The 24,338-nt window shown below is 41.6% G+C and overlaps 1 protein-coding gene across 3 annotated transcripts in view; it reads right to left on the minus strand.

The window, feature by feature from the left end:
• The window catches only part of fam204a (family with sequence similarity 204 member A), an 88,076-nt gene that overhangs the window by 18,690 nt on the left and 45,048 nt on the right, over positions 1-24,338 (minus strand). For all 3 annotated transcript variants that reach the window (XM_068052989.1, XM_068052988.1, XM_068052987.1), the window contains exon 7: positions 18,378-18,467. In XM_068052989.1, coding sequence (XP_067909090.1) covers positions 18,378-18,467 — 90 coding nt within the window. The remainder of the gene's footprint in view (positions 1-18,377; positions 18,468-24,338) is intronic.

Raw genomic sequence — 24,338 nt, forward strand, 5'->3', positions numbered from 1 at the left:
TGACTACTATCGCAAATGTTTTCAATGCATCATATATTACACAGAGAACACTTGCTTACAGTATGTAATACATTACTGCAGTGTTCAAAGTTACTTCCATATGTACAAAAGCAACAAAAAACCATATTATTCAAAACTTGCAAGCTGATCTCTTCAAGTATTAGGATGCTTTTAAATAAAATGAAACCAAATTAATTGCTTGATTGTTGAACTTAGCTGACAGAGGAGTACAAATATCATATAATTCTGCAACAGCTAAAAATGATAGATTGCCCTACAACATACTTGAAGACGGAGTATTTTGCATTAATTTTGAATAGTGAATTGAGGCTACCTCTTTGTTATACTCTTTAAACAAGATTCAGATTGTCATGTTCTAGATATATGGGAGAGCAGTGGCCTCCGACTGACAGGTGTAGACTATGAAACACAGTGTGTGGAGCCAGAAATAACTCACCTCCATTCCCTACTTTTCCTGGCAATAACAGAGCTCTGTGCATGTATACAAATACAAGAGTGCATGATTCTGCCAGCCAGCTAATTACATTTCAATGTTAAGAGAGTGTGGACAGGACTATGAGATCTCCCTTAACATTACAAAAGATTCAACATTTAAGATAAAAAGGTTCCCTGGTGAAGCCCTGGGAAATACATCAAATTTGGCTGAAGCCACATTAAACCCAGTGCAAAGTGCAAACAGCGCAAGACTACTCGAGGCTGCCTTACAGTTTGCTCAGGAGGCATATTGGAGACTTGACTCCTCAGTTGTGCAACTGCTTTTGCACACATTCAAAACTGGTTTGGAACCATGCAAAAAAGTCATTTAGGAATACAGAAACTTAACTGCTGAATCTGAGATAATTACAAGGAACCAATCAAAAAATAATTACATTTGGATATTTTCAATTGAACTTTTCTGGTCATTCTCGGCTTTCAAAGTCTCTGTCTCAATCATCATGAACATAAGAACATGCAAAATAGGAGCAGAGGTTGGTCACACACCCCTCAAACCTGTTCCACAATTCAATAAGATCATGGCTGATCTTCTACCTCAACTCCTTTCCGATCCTATCCCTATAACTCTTGTTTCACTTAGTGTCAAAAATCAATCTATCTTGAATATGTTTCTACAAATATACTCAATGACTGAGCATCTACAGCCTTCATGCATGTACAACACATGAATAGAATGGTGGGGCCTAACCCATTCAAAGCCCATACACTTGCAGAGCTAAAACCAAACCCTGGATTCCAAACAGTATTGAAACATATGGAGCTAGGGTTTCCACAATTGACAATCCAGGCGCTCAAATTGCGCTAGTAGTCCGAAGTGAAGATATGGTTCAAGTTTCTGCTCATGCTTATTTGCAAAATCACAAAGGTAAAATCTTCCACGAACCAGCACAATCGGGCAGCGATTTTTGAATGTAACTGTTTACTTACCCACATCAAAAAAATTCCTTGATATGTTTAAGGGTTGTAATCTGCTGGAGTTTTATTAATGCAGTTGAAAATGGGTTTATCACAAAAAATAAGCTTTTAAAAAAAAATAAGAATGTCTAGTGCACCACCTTATTTTAAATAACTGAAAATGACTTTAAAAAGCTATATCGAACTATTTACTTGTTTCATTGGTGTACAGTAGTCAGTTTCTTAAAATATCAATTTTTTTTAACACTTAAAAGCTTTTGAAAGGTGCCTTGTATCTAAAAAATAAAATAATTCTTTAGAGCCTCAAGAAAATTATGGGAGAAAATAGGTAGCAGGAAATTCAGCATTATACATTCTTTTATTGGTATACAATATTTCTGCAGATATTGTAACATTTTTGCTTGAAACTAAAACATATCTTTGTTATTGTTTAATTTCCATTTTTGCAAGTTTTAGTATTTGATCATGAAAATATTATATACTTCAACATTTTTTATGTTCTTTGAACATTCTTTGCTATTCATTTGGTTTGTTCTCACTTTCAAGCATTTTCTCAAATTATTTCTCTGACCACCATTATGAGCATTCATTAGAAGAATCTTTTGAATGTTGCTAGTTTCATTGTTTTTAACTAGGTGGCATGGTGGCAGGTGCTGCTGGAGGAAATTGTAATGAGGATGCATGTCTCATAAAACTGACTTTGATGGTTGCCGATAACACAGATGTCCCAGAGAATTGTCTAATAATACCCCTTTGGAAAGTGATGTGGCTATAATTATGTTCTCCATTAATTATTATGCAGTATAGTTGTGCATACACCAAGAAGATGTCAAACTTTGTACACATAGATAATCTGTAGTAGCATATAGTGCAACTGCTTTTACACAGTAAAACTCTGATGCAGAACTATGAGGACCACCTGACGTCCTCTGACCAAAAGGCAGTTATAGTAGAAAATGTCTAATCCAGTACAAAAGATCAAGGAATTTCAGGTATGAGTTATGGCCAGTGCAAATTGGGTATCCGCATCCTTTTGCACTGATTTAATAAACACTGCACTAAAAGATGGCCCTTCTACAAATCTTGCATCGCCCCCAGATTGAATGAATCATCATTGCGAGTTTCGACTAACTGTGCTCCTGCCCCACTGAATTGGGGTAAGTCTACACAGCACTGCTCATAAATGCATTCCTTCTCCCAGGCCTTTTATGTTTGTTATGGCGCTAGCCATAATAATGGCAAGATTTAAAAACTGTTGGAAATTATGTACAAGGTAGCAGTTGTAATCTTTCTTTTAGTAAACGACACCTTGGTTTGTGACCTGCATCAGCTTTTGATTGATGACATCGGCTGTCTGGGGACTGTCAGTTTAGTAACCATATCAGTGCACTGCTGACCAAGCACCATGGCTAACCAGGAATAATAAACCAATACAAATGCAAAGTACTGCGGATGCTGGGAATTTGAAATGAAAACAGAAAATGCTGGAAATACTCAGCAGGTCAGGCAACATCTGAGGAGAAAGAAACAGTTAATGGGTGGAATTTTCTCGACACTGTGATGGTGGGCTTGGAGGTGGGGTCCTGGAAAAATAGGAAGGAGTTGCGTTGGGATGGCTCCGATACAGTCCCGCTGCTGGTAAACTCTCCCTGCATGGACTGGGAATAGGATCGGCTGCCCGACTCTGTTGCAAATTAAGATGGTTAAGGCCCCAATTAGGGGCAATTTTGTGGCCTTGCTGATGGAACGGCACCCCCTACCACGTACGGATGCCACAGGTTCAATGGAGGTGGCCTCCTGCGACAGGCCGGGGAGACGTCGGAGCTGGAGGTTCCATGCCCCAAAGACAGGGCCACGACCCATTTCCTCCAGAGGGTTTCCCCTCCACTCCATGCGGCTTACCAGCTTCAGCCCTCAACTTTTCCATTTGGATCATGCCTCCAAGGACGCCTCATGTCGAGGCGCCCTTATGGTCCCCAATCTGCCTCAGCAGTGCTTATTTCTCCCAAGGGGGCTGCCGAGGTTCCAGAGCTGCCAGCCCTCTGATTGTCTGTTCGTGTCTACAACATCGGGAGTCCACCCACTGTCTTTAATAGGACGGTGAGCACAGAGGTAGCCAATCAGGAGGCTGCCTCCTGGAAAATTGCGCTGCCGCTCTCGCTGCCAGCAAGCATGGCCTCATTTGGTCTTGTCATCGGGGTCCAGAAGTCCAAGGGAAAATCCAGCCCAATGTTTCAGGTCCCGAAATGTTAACTGTTCCTCCCTCCACAGATGTTGCTTGGGCTGCTGAGTATTTCCAGCATTTCCTGTTTTAATTTTATAAAAGACCAATGTTTTCCTCAGTATGAGGAATACAATCCTTCACAACAGCATTTAAAGAGGAGCCAGGACCCCTCAAAAAAAAAAAAAACAACTTTCTTCCTTTTACCTGTTGAAAATCTGATCCAGAGTTGTGTATGCATCACCTCCGTGACATCAGCAAGCCATGCACAGCATACAACATGCAGGCTAATGTCACAAATGTGATCGATGCACATCTGATTTTTGTTATGCAAAACAATGGGATTTTTTTATTGATAATAATCAGAGAAGATTGATGAAGTTTACTCCTAGCATACGTTTATATCCTAAAGGGGTTTTAAGTTGATAAGGACTAATTTAGGATAAACTAGCAGAGACCTGCAAATCATTTGTGGTCAAATTAGTATCTTTATTGCAACAGTACTTCTTTAAATACAGACTTAAACAGAATCAAAACTTCTCACTCTGGAACAAGCTACATAAAACTTTCCATGTGTAACAACAGGCCAAGGAATACAAATTTTGTCTAGAGTATGGCCTTGTGACTTGTTTATAGTCATAGAATATGCAAGTCTAATTGGGAACTGTTTTCTCCCAAGTTAAAAAGGCAGGTTTAGATCAGATGGGCTCAACATTGCTTGAAAAATAAACATATTTCCTTGAAATTTGCCTGTTATAATACCAGCATCTATCATTGAAGAAAACAGCTTCCTAACTACCAATCTTGTTCCATGACAAAGTCCTTGTTTAGGATTCAAGTTTGAAAGCAACATTATAACTGCTCCTTCCTGAGTCTACGTTTGCGCATTAGCATACCCGTGGAGTTAGACTGTGCAGAAAATCTGGAGGGTATAGGCTGTTATCGTTATCTTCGTTAATAGAATTAACGCTGATGATTTCTTTTAATTCACCTGAGCGTTTCAATAAGTTGTATCAAATAATTGTCTTCACCATTTTGCCACACTTGACCAATTCCATCATCGCATTCCCCCCTCCCATGCCATTCCTTGCATCCCTCCAATGCCATCCCATCCCTCCCCTCATGGAAACAATCTATCCAGCCAGGTTAACTTTGTTGTTGGACACCCCTCACCATCTGCTGGTTTTGTTCTCCACCAACTCCCCCCACCCTGCTGCAGCCATTGGTGGCCGCACGTGTGTAAGATGCTCCAGTTCTCTGTGTCCCCCACATGCCTTCTCATGCACTGGGCACTGCCCACCAACAGACCTGTCCCTTAAACTGACCAATCAAAACAGTCTGGACAGAGTATTATTATTATTATAGGAAAAGATGGCCTGTACAGGAATTCAAGCCTAGTTAATCAGAAGATTTCTATTCAATTTCCAAACTGCTACTTTCTTAAACAATGAATTATCTGTGGGTCAATAACAAGCACTATAGTGCAAGCTGGTTTATCCACAAGCATGGAATCTACAATTATACATACAAGTCTGAAACCAATTAATATGTATCTAATTCATACCCTAAGCTACAATTTTTAAAAAAATATGATCAAAGCACACCACCGCTGTTTTTTCTACTTTTATGCAGCAAATTCTGTCAAGTTGACGGTTTTGATGAGCAGGTAACATAAAACATACCACATGCTAATATAGAACAAACGTGTGGCATCAAGGTCCAACATCAAATTGGTTGTCCGACATTTATGAAGTAAAGTGATTGAAAGGAAAATATTCATGTTCTGATGGAAGAATGTGCAGTCTACAACAATGATAACTTTCAGAAAATACAGGAGAATTAAACACATTTCATAATAGGGTCATGCTTATGGATGAGTTTTGAAATCAGGTATCGCTATTGCTAGCATATCCTCTGAGGCATTGCTCACAGTGAATCAGAGGATAATTGAACAGTTTAGCAGCGAGAATGCTTACAGGAAGTGCATGCTATATGCAAGAATTTTAATATAAAATTTCCCTCTATCATTATGAACAAAAAACCTAGCTCATAATATACATCTCTCTGACCTTAATCACATATGAAATTCCTCTTTATAATAATAATCAACTTAAAAGAAATCTAGTATTTTAGTGCTAACTCTATTTGCGTAATAGTTGGCATAGAATGAAAGAAACTTACAGCAAACAGCCATTCTGCCAAGACTCTCCTTTTTGTGATTGGAATTTGTATCTTTCTCCAAGTATTTAGGGTAAATTATGCTACCACTGTGGGGACCATTATGCTTGAATATGTTCAACTAGCATGTAAAAATCTTCCTCTATTTGTCAACAGGCCCGTTTATTATCCGCAGCTTTTGATCCTCTGTGTTGCTTGACGCTAAGAGTTTCTAACAGCTTTTAAAAGCTCTTTAGTGAAAATGTAAGGTTAATAACCCAATGCTAACGATGAACTTCCACTTGTAAAGATCTGGGTCTGTCCTGTTTCATTGAAAGAGTTATATTTAACATAACTAATTTATACCCAGCTGTAGTTAGAAAAGAGATGCAGTTTGTATTCAATTATTATTATTTTATATGAAAAAAGTTCACCATTAACTGATAATTTAATACTTTCAAATTACACAAAATCTATAAATTTACTTTGGCAGGTTGTTAAATGAGGTCAATATGTTTTATTGTAATCAAATTGTTGCCGTGGGCTAGAGCACTCACAGACAGTATGGCACCTTTGCAGAAACAGGAGTTATCTAAAACTACAAATCAAATGTGAAGTTTGAGTTTCAGCCAAACAAGAAATTTCAGATGAAGAGATTGCTTCAGGCCAATAGAAAACACTTCTGGTCTTAAAACATAGTCATGCAGGTAAGCTGCTGATTTCTCTGACAACTCAGTAAAAGCTAATCTCTTCCCAGCAGCAACCTTAAAATAGCACAGTATAGTTATTTATCTTTATCAGATATGAACTTATTAATGTTCAATTAAACTACCATTTTAACAATTGCTTACCAACATTGTTTAAGCAATGCAGTATTCAATTTACTTACCATTAATCAATGCATGTTCCCCACTCAACTACTTAATAACACTTGTGGGCAAAGGACAGGCATTGGGAGGAAAATGTTCAGTTAGGTGAACAGGGCAAGTACGATGGCTGCTACACCCCAACTTCAACATGATGAACGTTCTCTGAATTATGTGATGCAAATGGACTCTTCAATGACCATTTTTCATTGTAGGAAACGCTCTGAGCAGTAAGAAATCTATATTTAATTACAGTTGATGGCAGTCTCTTTAGCCACTGGGCTGCTTGATTTATTCAAATGTTACATTTGTAATCTAAAGCTTTAGTTAATTGTCAAGCTATCTTGAATCATAAGATCCTTACCTTAAGTAAGAACACTAAGTAAAACAGCACCATACCATTCTGAAAACGTACATCTCTTCCAATTGTTTTTTTTGTTAGAACACATTAATATAGGTTACATTCAAAGTGTAGTGTTTAAAATATGGCATATTACACACTGCACATTGTAACAGTAAACAAGTTTTATCATACGACTTATGTTGTAAACAATGCTGGAGCCTAATTCCAGGATAGCAGCTGTATTAGAAAGACTTGCATTTACATATCCATTAGCTCAGAACACCCCAAAATGCTTCACAGCCAATGAGTACTTTTGAAGTGTAATCACTGTTGCAATGTAGGAAACACAGCAGCCAATTTGCACACAAGCTTCCACAAACAGCAATGTGATAATGACCAGATAATATGTTTCAGTGGCATTGTTTGAGGGGTAAATGTCGGTCAGGGTACTATGGAGAACTCACCTGCTCTTACTTGAAATGGGATCTTTTACATTCATCTGAGGGGGAAAAAGGTTTAACGTCTCATCTGAAAGACTTCAGAGTGCAACACTGCATTTGGCTGCTTTGTCAGTACCTGGTGCGTTCCGGTTGTACTACAGCCTTGACAGTTACCCCTTTTTGGTTGGGATTCAGCAGACTAATGGTGCACAACTTGTGGCAGTGTTCCGAATGAGTCAGCTAGCCACCGGCAACAGGCCTGAAACAGGGAACAGATTACCAAGAATTTCTCCTACTTCACTCTCAGCTAGTTCATGATTTTCTCATAATAGATTACATTTTAAAGTTTGCAATGGGGTTCCTGTTGCCACCATAGGAATTGCAGCTACAAGCTACAGTTGAGTGGAAGCCCAAGAGCTTGCAATGATAGCATTTTTGACGTACGGAATATTTTTTTTAAAAAAGTGATATTTCTCCAGTTTTTACAAAGAGAATGGAGTATGGATTGCCCTCCAGTAGCTCACCCAAGTGGTCACTGTTCACATGCAAGATTTGACAGTTAATGTCAGCAGGTTCTTCAGTCATAAAAGAGCTAAGCATGACCCTGTCCCCACCTAAAATTTACAAATGCAGATTCCAAGCAAGGTCTACTGGATAGCAAACCGCAGTGGGAATCTCAGTTCTCCAGGGATGCTGATGCCAATTCTAGTACTTCTACAATCACTCTGCACTCAGCAACTTTAGCATAACTGTGGATCAAACATGGGCTCTTCCTAATTTGTATCACTCAGTAATTCACCAAACAAATTCACTGAGCCATCAGGGAGCCAAAAACAATAACTTTTAAATACTCTTATAAATTACAAACATTTCAAAAAGAAATGGAAACATCTTGGCATGTTAACAACTAAAGCAGTGAAGTGGATAATACAGAATGGTGACTATTTACCTTTGTAAAGAAAGAGTCGTATACTACATATAAAATCCAATGCAACACAGAGAATTGACAGCAATGATAAAGTGAACAGTGAATCAATAACCAAGCAATACAGCTGATATGTTCCTTTTTGGGACAAAAAAATCTAGGAAAGGTTTGACGAGGGGTTGATTTCCATCATTGCCCATTACTTAAACTCATTCGCTAGCACATGGGAACAAGTATTTCCAGTTCATCAATGGCTGGCTGCTCCATATTTTTCATTTGGGGGTGGAGGTGTCCGAAATCCACTAGAGTCAGATCCATGCTTCAACTACTTGTACTTATTGATGACTTTGTGCCTGTCTTCACTGAGGAAGATACAAGAAATTTCCCAGAATTACAGATCCAAGGGACTAGACAGAATGAGGAATTGAAGGAAATTAATATTAGTAAGAAGGTTGTATTGGAGAAATTAATGGGGCTGAAGGTTGGCAAGGCCCCGGGACCTGATATTCTACATCACAGAGTGTGAAAAAGGTAGCTGTGGAGATAGTGGATGCAGTGGTGATCATCTTCCAGAATTCTAGAGATTCTGGAATGGTTCCTGCAGATTGGAAGGTAGCAAATGTCACCCCAGTATCTAAGAAGGGGAGAGAGAAAACAAGGAACTACAGACCTGTTAGCCTACATCAGTAGTAAGGAAAATGCTAGAATCTATTCGAAAGGATGTGTTAAGTGGACACTTGGATAATAATGATCTGATTGGGCATAGTCAACATGGAGTTATGAATGGGAAATCATGTTTGACAAACTTGTTGGGAGTTCTTGGAGGATGTTACGAACAGAATTGATAAAGGGGAGTCGGCAGTATACTTGGATTTTCAGAAAGCTTTTGAGAAAGTCCCCCCACAGGAGGTTGGTTAGCAAAATTAAAGCACATGGGATAGGAGGTAATATACTGGCATGGATTAATGATTGGTTAACAGGCAGAAAACAGAGAGCAGGAACAAACGGGTCATTCTTACGTTGGCAGGCTGTGACTAGTGGGCACCGTAAGGATCATTACTTGGGGTCCCAGCTGTTCACAATATATATCAATGATTTGGATGTGGGGACCAAATGTAATATTTCCAAGTTTGCGGATAGCACAAAACTAGGTGGGAATGGGTGTTGTGAGGAAGATGCAAAGCAGCTTCAAGGGGTTTTGGACAGATTTAGTGAGTGAGCAAGAACATGGCAGATGGAGTATAGAAAAATGTGAGGTTATCCACTTTGGTAGGAGGAACATACATGCAGTGTATTTCTTAAATGGTCTTCTTCTTTGGCCTCCTTATCTCGAGAGACAATGGGTAAGCGCCTGGAGGTGGTCAGTGGTGTGTGGAGCAGCGCCTGGAGTGGCTATAAAGGCCAATTCTAGAGTGACAGGCTCTTCCACAAGTGCTGCAGAAAAATTTGTTTGTCGGGGCTGCTACACAGTTGGCTCTCCCCTTGCGCCTCTGTCTTTTTTCCTGCCAACTGCTAAGTCTCTTCGATGGTAAGCGATTAGAAAGTGGAGATGTCCAAAGGGTCAATAAGTCATTGAAAGCGAACATGCAGGTGCAGCAAGCAATTAGGAAGGCTAATAGTATGTTAACCTTTATCACAAGAGGATTTGAGTACAGGAGTAGTGAAGTCTTGCTTCAATTGTATAGAACCTTGGTTAGAGCACACCTGGAGTACTGTGTGCAGTACCTCAGGAAGGATATTATTGCCATAGATGGAATGCATTGAAGGTTCACCAGGCTTGTTCCCTGGATGGCAGGATTGTCCTGAGAAGAGAAATTGGGAAACTGGGCCTGTATTCTCTAGAGTTTCAAAGAATGAGAAGTGATCTCGCTGAAATCTACAAAATACCTGAAGAGATAGACAGGGTAGATGCAGGTAAAATGTTTCCCTGGTTCAGGAGTCTAGAACCAGGGGACACAATTTCAAAATAAGGGGGAAGCCACTTAGGACCGAGATGAGGAGAAATTTCTTCACTCAGAGGGTTCTGAATCTTTGGAATTCTCTACCCCAGAGGGCTGTGGAAGCTCAGTCATTATGTTTAAAGCAGAGATTGACAGATTTCTAAATACAAATGACATAAAGGGGACATGAGGATAGTGTGGGAAAAAGGCATTGAAGTGGATGATCAGCCATGATCATATTGAATGGCAGGGCAGGCTCAATTGGCTGAATGGCCTACTCTTGCTCCTATGTTCCTACGCTATCACATACAGCTGTAAGACGCAAGTGAAACCATTTGCAACAGCCATCGAAGTGACCAAATGCTCTGTGCTTGATGCCATCCAGAAACCCCCACTAACAGGTAGGGGACGTGACCATCCTATCAGACATGTGTTGGAAACTCCCTGGCAGCCAGCCTAGTGCCTACAGCAACTGCAGGTGCACAGAAATTCTCCTTTTCTTAAAATGCTGAGCCACTGAAGTCTACACCTCTGTCAGAGCTAGGGTGCGAGTTGACCTTCCTTGTTTTGCTCACTTGTGCTCGGTGAATTCCCTTCTTTCCTCAAGCTCACTAATTAAGTAATGTGGGATGGTGAATTCAATGCTGCTGCTGGCCAGGTCATAGCATACCTAAATGACCATTTAACCAAGTATGGCATCAAGGAGCCCTGGCAAAACTGGAGTCAATGGGAATCAGCGAGAAAACTCTCCAATGGTTGGAGTCATACCTCATGCAAAGGAAGATGGTTGTGGTTGTTGGAGGTCAATCATCTCAGTTCCAGGACGTCACTGCAGGAGTTCCTCAGGGTAGTGTCCTAGGCCCAACCACATTCAACTGCTTCATCAGTGACCTTCCTTCAAACTTAAGGTCAGAATTGGAGATATTCGCTGATGATTGCACAATGTTCAGCACCATTCACGACTCCTCAGATACTGAAGCAGTCTGTGTAGAAATGCAGAAAGACCTGGACAATACCCAGGCTTGGGTTGATAAGTGGCAAGTAACATTCGTGCCACACAGGTGCCAGGCAAACAAAATGGCATTATGATCACTGAATCCTCCACTATCAACATCCGGGGGTTACCATTGACCTGAAACTGAACTAGAGTAGTCATATAAATCCCGTGGCTACAAGAGCAGGTCAGAGGCTCGGAATCTTACGGCAAGTAACTCACCTCCCGACTCCCCAAAACCTGTCCATCATCTATACGGCACAAGTCAGGAGCATGATGGAATCATGCTCTGGATGGACGCAGCTCTAACAACACTCAAGAAGCTCAACACCATCCAGGACAAAGTAGCCTGTTTGATTGGCACCCGATCCACAAACATTCACTCCCTCCACTACCAACGCACAGTGGCTGCAGTGTGGATCACCTACAAGATGCACTTCAGCAACGCACCAAGGCTCCTTAGACAGCACCTTCCAAACCCACGACCTCTACCACCTAGAAGGACAAGGGCAGCAGTTGCATGGAAATACCACAACCTGCAAGTTCCCCTCCAAGTCACACACCATCCTGACTTGGAACTATATCACCAATCCTTCATTGTCGCTGGGTCAAAATCCTGGAACTCCCTTCCTAACTGCACTGTGGGTGTACCTACCCCACATGGACTGCAATGGTTCAAGAAGGCAGCTCACCACCACTTTCTCAAGAGCAATTAGGGATGGGCAATAAATGCTGTCCTAGCCAGCGTTGCCCACATTTCATGAATGAATAAAAAAAAGTGATGGTGCATCATCAAGGCTTTCATTAGCAGTCTGGCTGGAACCGTTATCCTCATTTTCTCACGGACCTAGAGTGGGGAAGGGTTAGGAGGCAAGCAATTGTTAGATCACTGGCAGCACTGTGGCATACCAGCTTGCCCTGTTCTTTAACTTAGTGATTCTGTGACTGAAAGAGTTAACTCAAAAGAGGTGGGAATGACCTTTCCAACAGACCTTCCTGTGACAGTCCTCTAACTTTGCAATCGCCAATGGTGACTGTTGTGTATATTTCTGTTTTGTCAATTAGGGTCATTTGGTTAAGTGTTTACAGCATGCTGGTCATTTCCTTCTGGTTATGTGCAAACTTATCCTGAAAGAAGAGTGGAGCCAGGTAAGTATGTGCCCTTGGCTTTCAAATCTCAGCATGTATAAGCCAGAATATGCATGATGACAAAAACAGTAGCAAGGCTGTCCCAGAGGGAGGAGTAGTTGTGAAGGCAGTGGCAGTCGATGGGGGCATCGAGTAAAAGCAGAAAGCAGGTAGAGTAAGTCTTTCCTGCTGATTCATGGATAACCATATGAAGCAGGGAAGGAAAGGATTGAGTATGCAGAAGCAAAGGTAGGATCCAGCATGTCTGTGCAGAATGAATGAGTGATGTGAAAGGAAGCTTTACCTTGGCACTCCTAGTAAGATCATTACATTTCTTTCCACACTGTAGCCTAGTCCTGGAGAAAATACTCCTTGCATTTGCATGTTGTCCAATCTCTTTCTTTGCCTATTCACCAACTTTCCTTCTACAGGGAAGAAGACTTCCCTCCTTTTATAAACTTGCTTCACTGGCATCTCCTTTGACTGAAACTGAAATACTTGGGGCCCTGGTAGAACTCTTCCTGCCGCCAGACAGTTTCCTGCAGCTCCACAGTGTTGCCGCCTTGCTTTAGCCACAACAAAAACCATCTCCCCTTGAAGCTGTATTAAAAATTCAAAATACAGAGGATATTGGAAATCTGAAAGTTTGATGACTACATGCAAAAGAAGGCAAGCCATAAAGCGGGCAGTAAAGCTGCCGACCCTTCTAGGCAACCATCAGCGAGACCTATGGCAGAGAAATGGGGGCAGGAAAGGAACGTATACACAAATCAACTGGCAGGGAAAAGTGACACGGTGTCACTCTTCAAAGTGACAACCCACACGGGTTGCTTGCCAGCTCCGGAGTGGAGGGGGGGGTGGGGCGGGGTGGTGATCCCTTGTTAAAAGGCACAATGCCTGAACAAGGGAACCGGCATTGGGAAGAGGGACCCTCTGAGAGCCGCCCTCCTGTCCTTGCTGTTAACCCCACAACACCCCCTCCCCCGCAGCTCCCACCGTGCAAAACTTCTCCCACCTTGACTCACTTGTGGCCTGGGTCCCTCGGCGATCCACGGGTACCAGTGGATGCATTATCAGCAGCAGCCACAGCCTCCACGGTGGCGCTACTCAGTAATAGGGCTGCCGACCTCTGATTGGGCAGCAGCTCGGAGAGCGGGACTTCTGTCACCGGTGTTCTTGATCCTGAGGAAGGCCCGCCACTGTCAATTTAAGTGCGTAATTGGCACTTGATTTGGTGGGCCTTCCCCAGAGGAGGCGATATGGGACTCTTAACTACCCGCTAAAGCACTGGCAAGACCTCCGTCGTCCAGGTAAAATCCCTCAAGAGTGTCTTTTTAATCAGCAGAATCCTCACAGACATGCAGACCATAAACCAGGAAGTGTCAATTCAAACATTTAATTAGTTGTAAAATTATGTACAGAAAGTAAAATGAGGGAAAAAAAGATGGATTGAGATATAAAAGACAAAAAAAGTATTAAAAATTATTTTTTTTAAACTTCCAAAAATTAAATTCTGGAGGAATGAGACTCCACATTTGTCTGCTAATTATCAGTTATAATTACATGGCTAGTAATCAATCATTTGTAAACTTGGCATGTTGCATCAACTATAATTCATTCCCATCTTTTCATAAATGTCAGTACTCAAATGCTTTATTGGTGTAAATGGATGAAGTATGGGAGGGGATTGTAGTGCCACCTACTTTTAAAAATGCTTTTCTATCTTCATTAAGAGCTCAGTTTTATATTTATTAAACTTGGCAGATAGAGCCTCTACTATTAGGGTTAATAAATACAACTTCTCTGTAAACAATTTAGGTTATTTCTAAACTTGATTGCAGAATATGAATTGTTGCCACCAGGGATAAAATTGCCATGTATTATGCTAATTAGAACCAATTTACATACAAACTTACAAATTAAAAAATTCTGTACAACACAAACCTCAATTCATATCTACGTTAACACTAGTTGAGCACCAGCGAAGAGGTTAGAACAAAAAAAACCTCATTATGTTAATTATTCCCAGTTTAGACTAAAATTTACATTCTGGTGAGCAGCCAACAGAAGGCCAATGGAGAATGACATTTTGATTGACAGTATGTACTGTTGCTGACATTCTGAAAGCAGAGCATGTCCATGCCAGCATTCAAAATAAGCAGGACTGAATTTCTCCCGCATGATTGAAGTAATTTATTTCCTCTTTAAATAAAGCATGGATGGTAACTTTTTGTCACAGTTCCAAGAAAAAAACAATGTCCATACTTTGTAAAGAAAGCAAAAATGATTCAATTGTGCTTATTGTGAATACTGGCAAATTAATGTACACCACCTTCAATATATGTCATCAGAGCACTTTCTGTTCATCGAAATATCACTCTTGGCTGTCGTTTGACCAAGGAGAACTTGCTATGAAACAGTCCTTTTTGGCACAGTGAAAATACCAATGCACGTTGGGTGCTGTATGGCTGGCACAGATACGATGGGCCGAAGGGCCTGTTTCTGTGCTGTATAACTCTATGACTCTATAACTATGACGTGAGGCACATCATGGGATACAACCTGCACCTTTAAGTACCGTGGTACAAACACTGGGTTTGATTCAGCCACAGTAATTATCAAGCTGCATTTGTGAATATTAATATCAATTAGCATGTCATATTTTACAGCGAGAATGATGGTATAGTGCTACAGCTACATCACTTCCAAGGTGCCATAATTGGCAACGCAGGGCAGAGTTTGAAACACCTCAGTAAAAACTGGCTGTTCCTCCAGCGTTCATTAATACTACTGTCCACTACTATACAATTTACCACAAAAATCCTGCATTGGAACGGAGGAAGGGAAATCCAGTTAATGGTTGTTGAAATTCATTAGTGTTGTGTACCATGATTCTGATGGAATTTAACCGTGAGGGAGAACCGAGTTTAATCTTACATCTGTGCAGCAGTCCATGAAGTATACCTAAAACTAACTCAATACTAATTCCTTAATAGTTACCAAAGGAGCTACAATAAGAGTTTGACAATACCCACACAACATTGAAGCACAGAAGGACGTCATTATCAAAAACTAGTGCCATTGTTGTACTCACTCCGCATAATCCTGTATATTCCACTGCTTCATATACCACTAAGTTAAAATTTCACTGAACTCCTAGATTACTGAAAATATTTTTCAGCTTTCAAAATGACCCACATGAAAATAATGTTCAGCATTTCCAATACACATTGCTGGAAGATTTAGATAGAGACATTTATAAAGCCAATGGCACATTTCTAAATTCAAGGAATCGTTCAAATAAACTAAGTTACAATTTTACTTCATTTTTTTCATTTGGCGGAGAAATGCTATTACAGTCCCTTTAAAAGGACAAGTACACTCCACATGTAAGAAACACCTACCACATCCATAATGAAAGAAAACTCGACTCACTGCCCGAGGCTGCAATATAATTTTTTTTTTAAAACAATTTCTAAACAAAGAATTGCAGAATCATAAAAATATATATTTTAGGTGGCTATAGTTTTAATGAAAATATTTTCCTTTTCTGCACTTCTACTGTATAGTAAATGTGAGGTGAAATCTTTGTGGGCAGGACCACAATGCAACTTTTGTCGAGACCCAAAACTGCAAGTCAAGTCAAGGATCTCACATGCTTGGCTGACACAGAGGGGTAGATTTGGACTTTTGAGTGGTCAACCAGCAACAGCCTGCCTTTACAGTAGTGAAGAGGCCACCACGATTTTGAAGCCCGAGTCTCATTTGAACTGACTGTGAGCTGTGTCCCAAAGCAGCTCGCCAACTGTGGGCCACAGGAATGTCAGCTGGCTGGGATTCTGGTGGCAGCTGCAGTTACGTGCTGGAGGAATTTCTCCAAATTTTCAGGGATTTTCTTTAGGTCTATTATATTATTTAGGCATAAAAGGGAGAAATTCTTTGCACTGATAGTACCTCACCAGAATCCCCACAATGATTCGCTGAGCCGTGCAAACTAGGGGGATTGCAAGGTTGACGCCCAGTCTATGCTGAATTTGCTGATCTCAAGCCACAGCAGCTACAACTGGCATTATTACCTGTGAGGCAGAAGGAAAAACTCTCCAGTGATTTCTTCTGGAATTGCAACTGCACGGGTGTCAGGGGAGCACAGGTACAGCTGTGGTACAGCTCTCTATGTTCAATTTGGTCTACTCACCATCTGGCTCAAGCATATAGAATGGGTGTCCAGGCAAAATACGAGTACCTGTGGCACAAAAGCCCAGCAAGGATCCACTGATCCAGATTTTGCAGTCAACGGTGAGCAAACAGAGCTCATCGTTCATTATGCTTACAGCAACCACAAAATTTTACTGGGCTTTTGCGTGGCATCTTACAGTAATTTGAGGTCCATTTCAGCATGCCACCCTCTATGGGGGATCTGGCACGTATTCGAGCAGGGCAAGCAACAGCGAGGCTCCTCAATCAATCAGATTGAAGACTCCTTAGAGAGAAGCAGTCTACAATCAGGAAGTATAAATTAGAATCTTGTAAAATCATGGACAGAAAGCAAAATAAAGCAAGGGAAAAGATGGGATTAAGAGAGAAATATAAAAGAGAAAGAAGTAGAAAAAATATTTATAAAATATCCAACAATAGTTAATATTTTAAGGAATGAGACTCCACATTTATAAAAGTAAATTTTCAGTGCCAGAGAGATCGTTAAAAATTCATTTACACTTGAATGCACCAGCCCTAACTTTTGCTGGACTGTTTACTGGGTAATTAGAGGGTAAGTAGTGCAACATCACGCCCTTTGTGCATTTTAATGCTGAGTCTCTGAGGTACCGATGTCATGAAGCTTCTGGAGGAGCAGGACAAATCAGACAGCAACTTCCTGATGTCTGCGTTAATCTGCCATATGCAGATGGTGGAAGTAGCTGTCAGACTTACTTCATAATAAAGGTGAGGTGACTGCTAACAGCCTCACTGTTATTCCTACTGCGTAATCTGAGCCAATGCCTTTAGAAAGGGAATATTGGTGGGAAAAAAATTAAAAAAGGAAAGCTCACCTGTAAGGAAGTGTTAAAAAAATAGACTCTTGGGCCAGAATTTTACCAGGTCTTTGGCAACGGACACGGAGGTGGGAAGGCTGGCAAAATGCTGCAGAAAGGCATCGGGGGGGGGGGGGTGCCCAATGTCTTCCTGCTGCCATGCTATTTTGCCAGCGGTGGTAAAGTTGGCAGATCAGCCACCTGGCAGGAGCCAAATTGAGTCACTTAAGTGGCCAATAAGGGCTTCTTCCCACCTCTGCAGGCATTTTGCCCACGTCATGGGGGGAGGTCACCGCCACTTGGGGAGACCGCCCAGAAACGGCAGCCTCCCAGTGAGGCGTGGTGGGGATGCCTCCTGTCTGGACACTCCATGGCCTATGGAGGAGCTGCTCAGTGGCAACGGCTGCCTCTGCGGCAATGGTGCCACCTGTGCCTCATGGCCACCCCTTCCCGCCCCGATTGCTAGGGCCTGCCTACTTAGCCCTGGCGTCCCTCTACCCCACTTGTCCCTCTTTGAGGGTGCCTTGGCCACTGAGGTGCCCTCTCTTTGCAACTCTAGCCTCAGCAATGGCCACCACTGGTGGTGCTGCTGAGCTGCCGACCCTCTGATTGGATCGGCAATTCTTGGGGGCGGACTGCCATCATTAATTGGGACGGCAGCCCGTGGCGGCCACCTAACTGGTCACTCTGGGAATATACCTCCCTGGGTCCAGTCACCAGCTGAAGCGGGGTCACCTCCCACTTTTGGCCCCAGTGGTGGGACTTCAGCTCTCATGGAAAAGTTCTGGCCTTCGTCTCCAAGAACGCCCTAAACAATTCCAATATTTGTCTATTTTGCAGAAAGTTTCAAGAATTATTAATTATCAAGATAAAATCTGCTAGCTTGTGTTTTAGCAGCTTACCTCAGAAACAGCTAGGCCGTCACTCAGCTTCTCTGCTTCATCTATATCCCTTGTAGCAATGGCCTTGTCAAGGTTTTTTTCTAGATTTGTCTGAAAGGGCAGTTTAATAAGTGAATTGCAAATAACAGCATGTAAAACTTCAGCCACCTGAGGCTACACTTGGTAATGCTTAAAAAAAACATATACACCAGAAAAGATTCTGAACAGCCAGTGACTAGTAAATAAAGCAGCATCAATTATTGTCAACTTGTCTTGCGCCTGTAACTACAACATTAATGATTTGTTTGTTACTGAAGTCCCAGGAAATTCCTTCCAATATTGCACTGTGATGCCTGCAGTGACATCTTCAGAGTTTCTATTTTCAAAGTGCAACATCCTCCTCTCCATCCAGCAATAGGTTCCATTTTAATAAATGAAACAGCAGAAATAAGTCAAAAGTTCATTTTTGCAAATAAAATGTGTCAGACAAATAGAATAATAAATCTGCAATGTCCTCACAGCATTCTCATGTCTGGATATTTCTTACCAGCCGTACTGTAATAGATCTGCATTACTGTGCAATACCTACAATGATGTTATATACGAAACAAGCAATATTTAACTGTACCAAGACAAGTCAATGTTCCCATACTTTAGTTTCAACAGTATTGCACGAGTCTGATCTACAGTTTATCATTTAGTATCCAGGATTTATTGTAAACGTCCAAGCAATTCTATGATTTAGTTATTCTACTTTTTCTACACGCACAAGATTCTTCTCATGACATTAGGAAGAAATGTAAATCATCACATAATAGCTGACATAAAATAATGTTTAAATGATAGTGTGATGGATGAATTTCTGCAATCTGCACTTTACTGAACTAGTTTTAACCTGTTCTGCATCAATTATATCATTCGCACACATCTATCTATTTAGTCCCTGCAGCGGATCCAATTTTATTTTTAAACAATGCCATTAAGGTATCATGAGGTGCTCTGATTAACACTGTCAATCTGTATTCAGGTCTTAAAAGTGTCTAAATATTGAACTCTGGTATGCAGCTATGTATTATTAAACTACCTTGCATAGGAAAGACTGCAAGTGGCTACAAGACAAAGCAGGGAGATGGCGAAATGTGAATGAACAGAAATGTGTTAACATGAAGAGAAAACTCCTTTAGCCAGAGTTTTCCTAGCCCATTTTTGATTAGGGTAAGCTCTCTATATATGTGTGCCTATATAGGTGTATGCCCCAGCATTTGAATGGCCAGAAACAGAACTGGAGACATTTTCATAAACCTTACTGTAAAATATGATGTACTGTGCAACAATCGTTATGGCAACAGCACTGCAAAAATATAACTCCCTCCCCAAAATTCATTATTTTCCAAAAAACATTTGGACAATAGCTTGTAAATTAGATTATGCTGATTTGTCCTACAATTAATCTTAAACTGAACAATGATTTTTATTTCACTATTGAGGATAAAATTCAAATTGTGCGGGCAATAAATGTGTAAAAAAAAAGGTACAAATCTTGTCTACAGATGGAGCGTGCAAGTCATGCAGCTGAATTCTGAAAATGTCTGGAAAAATTCTCCATGAGATCAACATTCCACAAAAGTCAAAATTAAACGGTTACTCTGCAGAAATCTGTTGCAATTACAGGTGATATATAACCTTTAGCTGTTGGGAAACACAATACATTTAACACTCACTTGTTTGCTAAATAAACTGGAACATAAGTAGCACAATAAACACAAAGATTTTTGCTTTAAAGTCAAACAATCACATTAACAACACTAGTAACTTGCATTTATATAGCACCTTTAACATAGTAAAACATCGCGAGGCACTTGACAAGAGCATTATCAATAAAAACATTTTTGACACTAAGCCACAGGAGGAGATATCAGGACAGCTTGGTCAAAGAGCTATATCTTAAAGGAGTATCTGAAAGGAAGAGAGAGGGATAGAGGGAAAGAAAGGTTAAGGAAGGAAATTCTAGAGCTTATGGCCAAGGCAGCTGAAAGCACAATTGTTAATGGTGGAGCAACTAAAATTAGGGATCAGCAGTAGGCCAGAATTGGAAGGCTGCAGAGATCTTGAAGGTTTGTATGGGTAGAGATAAGGAGGGCCAAGGCCACGGATGGATTTGAAAACAAGGATGAGGATTTTAAAATTGAGGCGTGGTCAGACCAGGAGCCAGTGTAGGTGAGCAAACAGATGGGTAATGGGTGAATGAGACTTGGCATGATTTAAGATTTGGGAAGCAAAGTTTGGATGAGCAGAAGTTTATGTAGGGTAGAAGATGGGAGCCCAGCCAGGAGAGCACTGGAATAGTCAAGTCTAGAGCTAACAGATGAGCTGGGGCAGGTTCGGATCTCCTTTGCTCCAAGAACAACTCCAACTTCTCCAACCTAAACTTGTAGCTAAAATCCGTGATCCCTGGAATCCTACTGGTAAATCTTCTCTGCACACTCTCATCCTTCCTCAAGCGTGGTGACAAGAACTGGACACAATATTCTAGTTGTGGCCTAACCAGAGCTTTGTAAAGGTTCAGCATAACCTCCCCGCTTTTGTACTCAGTGCCTCTATTTATGAAGCCAAGGATCCCAATATGCTTTGTTGACTACACTCTCAATATGTCCTGCCACCTTCAAAGATCTATGCACATGAAACCAGGTCCCTCTGTCCCTGTACTGTTCAGAACCGTACCATTTAGTCTATATGCCTCTCCCTATCCCTTTTGCCAAAACACATCACCTCACATATCTCTGTATTAAATTCCATCTGCTACTTGTCTGCCCATTCTGCTAGCCTATCTACGTCCTGTTGCAGTTGTGTAGTATCATCCTCACTGTCTGCCACACCTCCAAGTTTGCCATCAACAGATTTTGAAATTTTACTACGTATTCCAATATCCAACTCATTTGTGGTGTATATCACAAAAACAATGATCCTTGCAGTGAAACCTGGGGAACTCTGGGTGATGTTACAAAGGTGGAAGTAGGCAATCTTGCTGATGGAGTAGATACGCAGTTGGAAACTCATCTCGGGGTCAAACATAACACCAGAGTTGCGAACAATCTGGCTCAGCTTCAGACAGTTGCCAACATTGGAAATGATGGTCAGGGAACAGAGGTTGTGGCAGGGACCAAAGACAATGGCTTCAGTCTTTCAAATATTTGGTTGGAGGAAATTTCTGCTCATCCAATACTGAATAAGCAATGTGACAAATCAAAAACAGAGAAGGGGTCAACAGAGGTGGTGCTGAGATAGTGCTAAGTGTCATCAGTGTACATGTGGAATCCGATTGTGTTTTCGGATGATATCAAAGAGGGGCAGCATGTAGATGAGAAATAGGAGGGGGCCAAAAACAGATTGCTGGAGAACTCTAGAGGCAACGGTGCAGGAGTGGGAAGAGAAGCCATTGCAGGTGATTCTCTGGCTATGATTTGATAGATAAGAATGAAACCAGACATCAATCATTAATAATGAAACTGAAATTTATTGGTGCTTTTCAAATGATTTCCTTTATTGCTCACCTCCATCCTCCGCTCATTCCAACACAACCGACAATGAAGCCCTCATCCATATATTGGTTATCTTTTGGCTGAATTTCCCCTATGCTCTCCTCACTGGCCTGCTATTTATTTAGGAAGTCAGTCACTTGCCCTATCCTGTACTAAGCCCCATTTACCAATCATTCCTGTCCTCATCAACCCCCATGGGCTTGCCATCCCCCAAACACTGACTTTAAAATCCTTGTTGTCCAAAGATCCTACACTACATCACATCTAGAACCTCTACCAACCCTAAATGCCAGTTTGCACCCTCTGCTCGAGTTATGACAACCATGCATCCTTACCTCTTGCTACTCTACCAATTACTGAGTCTTCATCTATCATGGCTCGATTCTCCACATTGCATTGTCTCTCACCAGTCTCAAAACACAACTCCAGAACTTCTCCAATCACCCCTCATAACTCTTCATCCAGCTCTTGATTGCATTTTGAAATATTCCCTCCTTCTGTATGTTTTACTACATTGGAGGTGCTAAACAAGTGTAAGATTATGTTGTGACTGTTCTTGCATGGAATATTTCAAACAAGTTCTATGTCGACAATTCTGCTATTTTCTGCAGGTTAACATATAAAGTACAGGACAGTCTCATAGCATGTGAAGAATTAAAAGTTTATTCCAGGTTTTGGTCTCAGTAGGGGAGCATTTCGGGAACAGTGACCATAATTCCGTAAGTCTTAAGGTACTTGTGAATAAGGATAAGAGTAGTCCTCGGCTGAAGGTGCTAAACTGGGGGAAGGCTAATGATAACAATGTTAGGCAGGAACTGAAGAATTTAGAGGGTAACCAGAGAAAGGACTGGCCCACTCAAGGACAGAGGAGGGAATCTATGTGTGGAGCCAGAGGAAATGGGCGAGGTACTAAATGAGTACTTTGCATCAGTATTCACCCAAGAGAAGGACTTGGTGGATGATGAGCCTAGGGAAGGGAGTGTAGATAGTCTCAGTCATCTCATTATCAAAAAGGAGGTGGTGTTGGGTGTCTTGCAAAGCATTAAGGTAGATAAGTCCCCAGGGCCTGATGGGATCTACCCCAGAATACTGAGGGAGGCAAGGGAAGAAATTGCTGGGGCCTTGACAGAAATTTTTGCATCCTCATTGGCTACAGGTGAGGTCCCAGAGGACTGGAGAATAGCCAATGTTGTTCCTTTGTTTAAGAAGGGTAGCAAGGATAATCCAGGAAATTATAGGCCAGTGAGCCTTACGTCAGTGGTAGGGAAATTATTAGAGAGGATTCTTCGGGACAGGATTTACTCCCATTTGGAAACAAATGAACTTATTAGTGAGAGGCAGCATGGTTTTGTGAAGGGGAGGTCGTGTCTCACTAACTTGATTGAGTTTTTTGAGGAAGTGACAAAGATGATTGATGAAGGGCAGTGGATGTTGTCTATATGGACTTCAGTAAAGCTTTTGACAAGGTCCCTCATGGCAGACTGGTACAAAAGGTGAAGTCACACGGGATCAGAGGTGAGCTGGCAAGATGGATACAGAACTGGCTCGGTCATAGAAGACAGAGGGTAGCAGTGGAAGGGTGCTTTTCTGAATGGAGGGCTGTGACTAGCGGTGTTCCGAAGGGATCAGTGCTGGGACCTTTGCTCTTTGTAGTATATATAAATGATTTGGAGGAAAATGTAGCTGGTCTGATTAGTAAATTTGCGGACGACACAAAGGTTGGTGGAGTTGCGGATAGTGTTGAGGATTGTCAGAGGATACAGCAGGATATAGATCGGTTGGAGACTTGGGCGGAGAAATGGTAGATGGAGTTTAATCCAGACAAATGTGAGGTAATGCATTTTGGAAGATCTAATACAGGTGGGAAGTATACAGTAAATGGCAGAACCCTTAGGAGTATTGACAGGCAGAGAGATCTGGACGTACAGGTCCACAGGTCACTGAAAGTGGCAACACATGTGGATAAGGTAGTCAAGAAGGCATATGGCATGCTTGTCTTCATCGGTCGGGGCATAGAGTATAAAAATTGGCAAGTCATGTGCAGCTGTACAGAACCTTAGTTAGGCCACACTTAGAATATTGCATGCAATTCTGGTCGCCACACTACCAGAAGGACGTGGAGGCTTTGGAGAGGGTACAGAAGAGGTTTACCAGGATCTTGCCTGGTTTGGAGGGTATTAGCTATGAGGAGAGGTGGGAAAAACTCGGATTGTTTTCACTGGAATGACGGAGGTGGAGGGGCAGCATGATTTACAAAGTTATGAGTGGCATGGACAGAGTGGATAGGCAGAAGCTTTTTCCCGGGGTGGAAGAGTCAGTTACTAGGGGACATAGGTTTAAGGTGCGAGGGGCAAAGTTTAGAGGGGATGTGCGAGGCAAGTTCTTTACACAGAGGGTGGCGAGTGCCTGGAACTTGCTGCCGGGGGAGGTGGTGGAGGCAGGT

Source organism: Heterodontus francisci, chromosome 20 (genome assembly GCF_036365525.1).
Source record: "Heterodontus francisci isolate sHetFra1 chromosome 20, sHetFra1.hap1, whole genome shotgun sequence".
NCBI lineage: Eukaryota > Metazoa > Chordata > Chondrichthyes > Heterodontiformes > Heterodontidae > Heterodontus > Heterodontus francisci.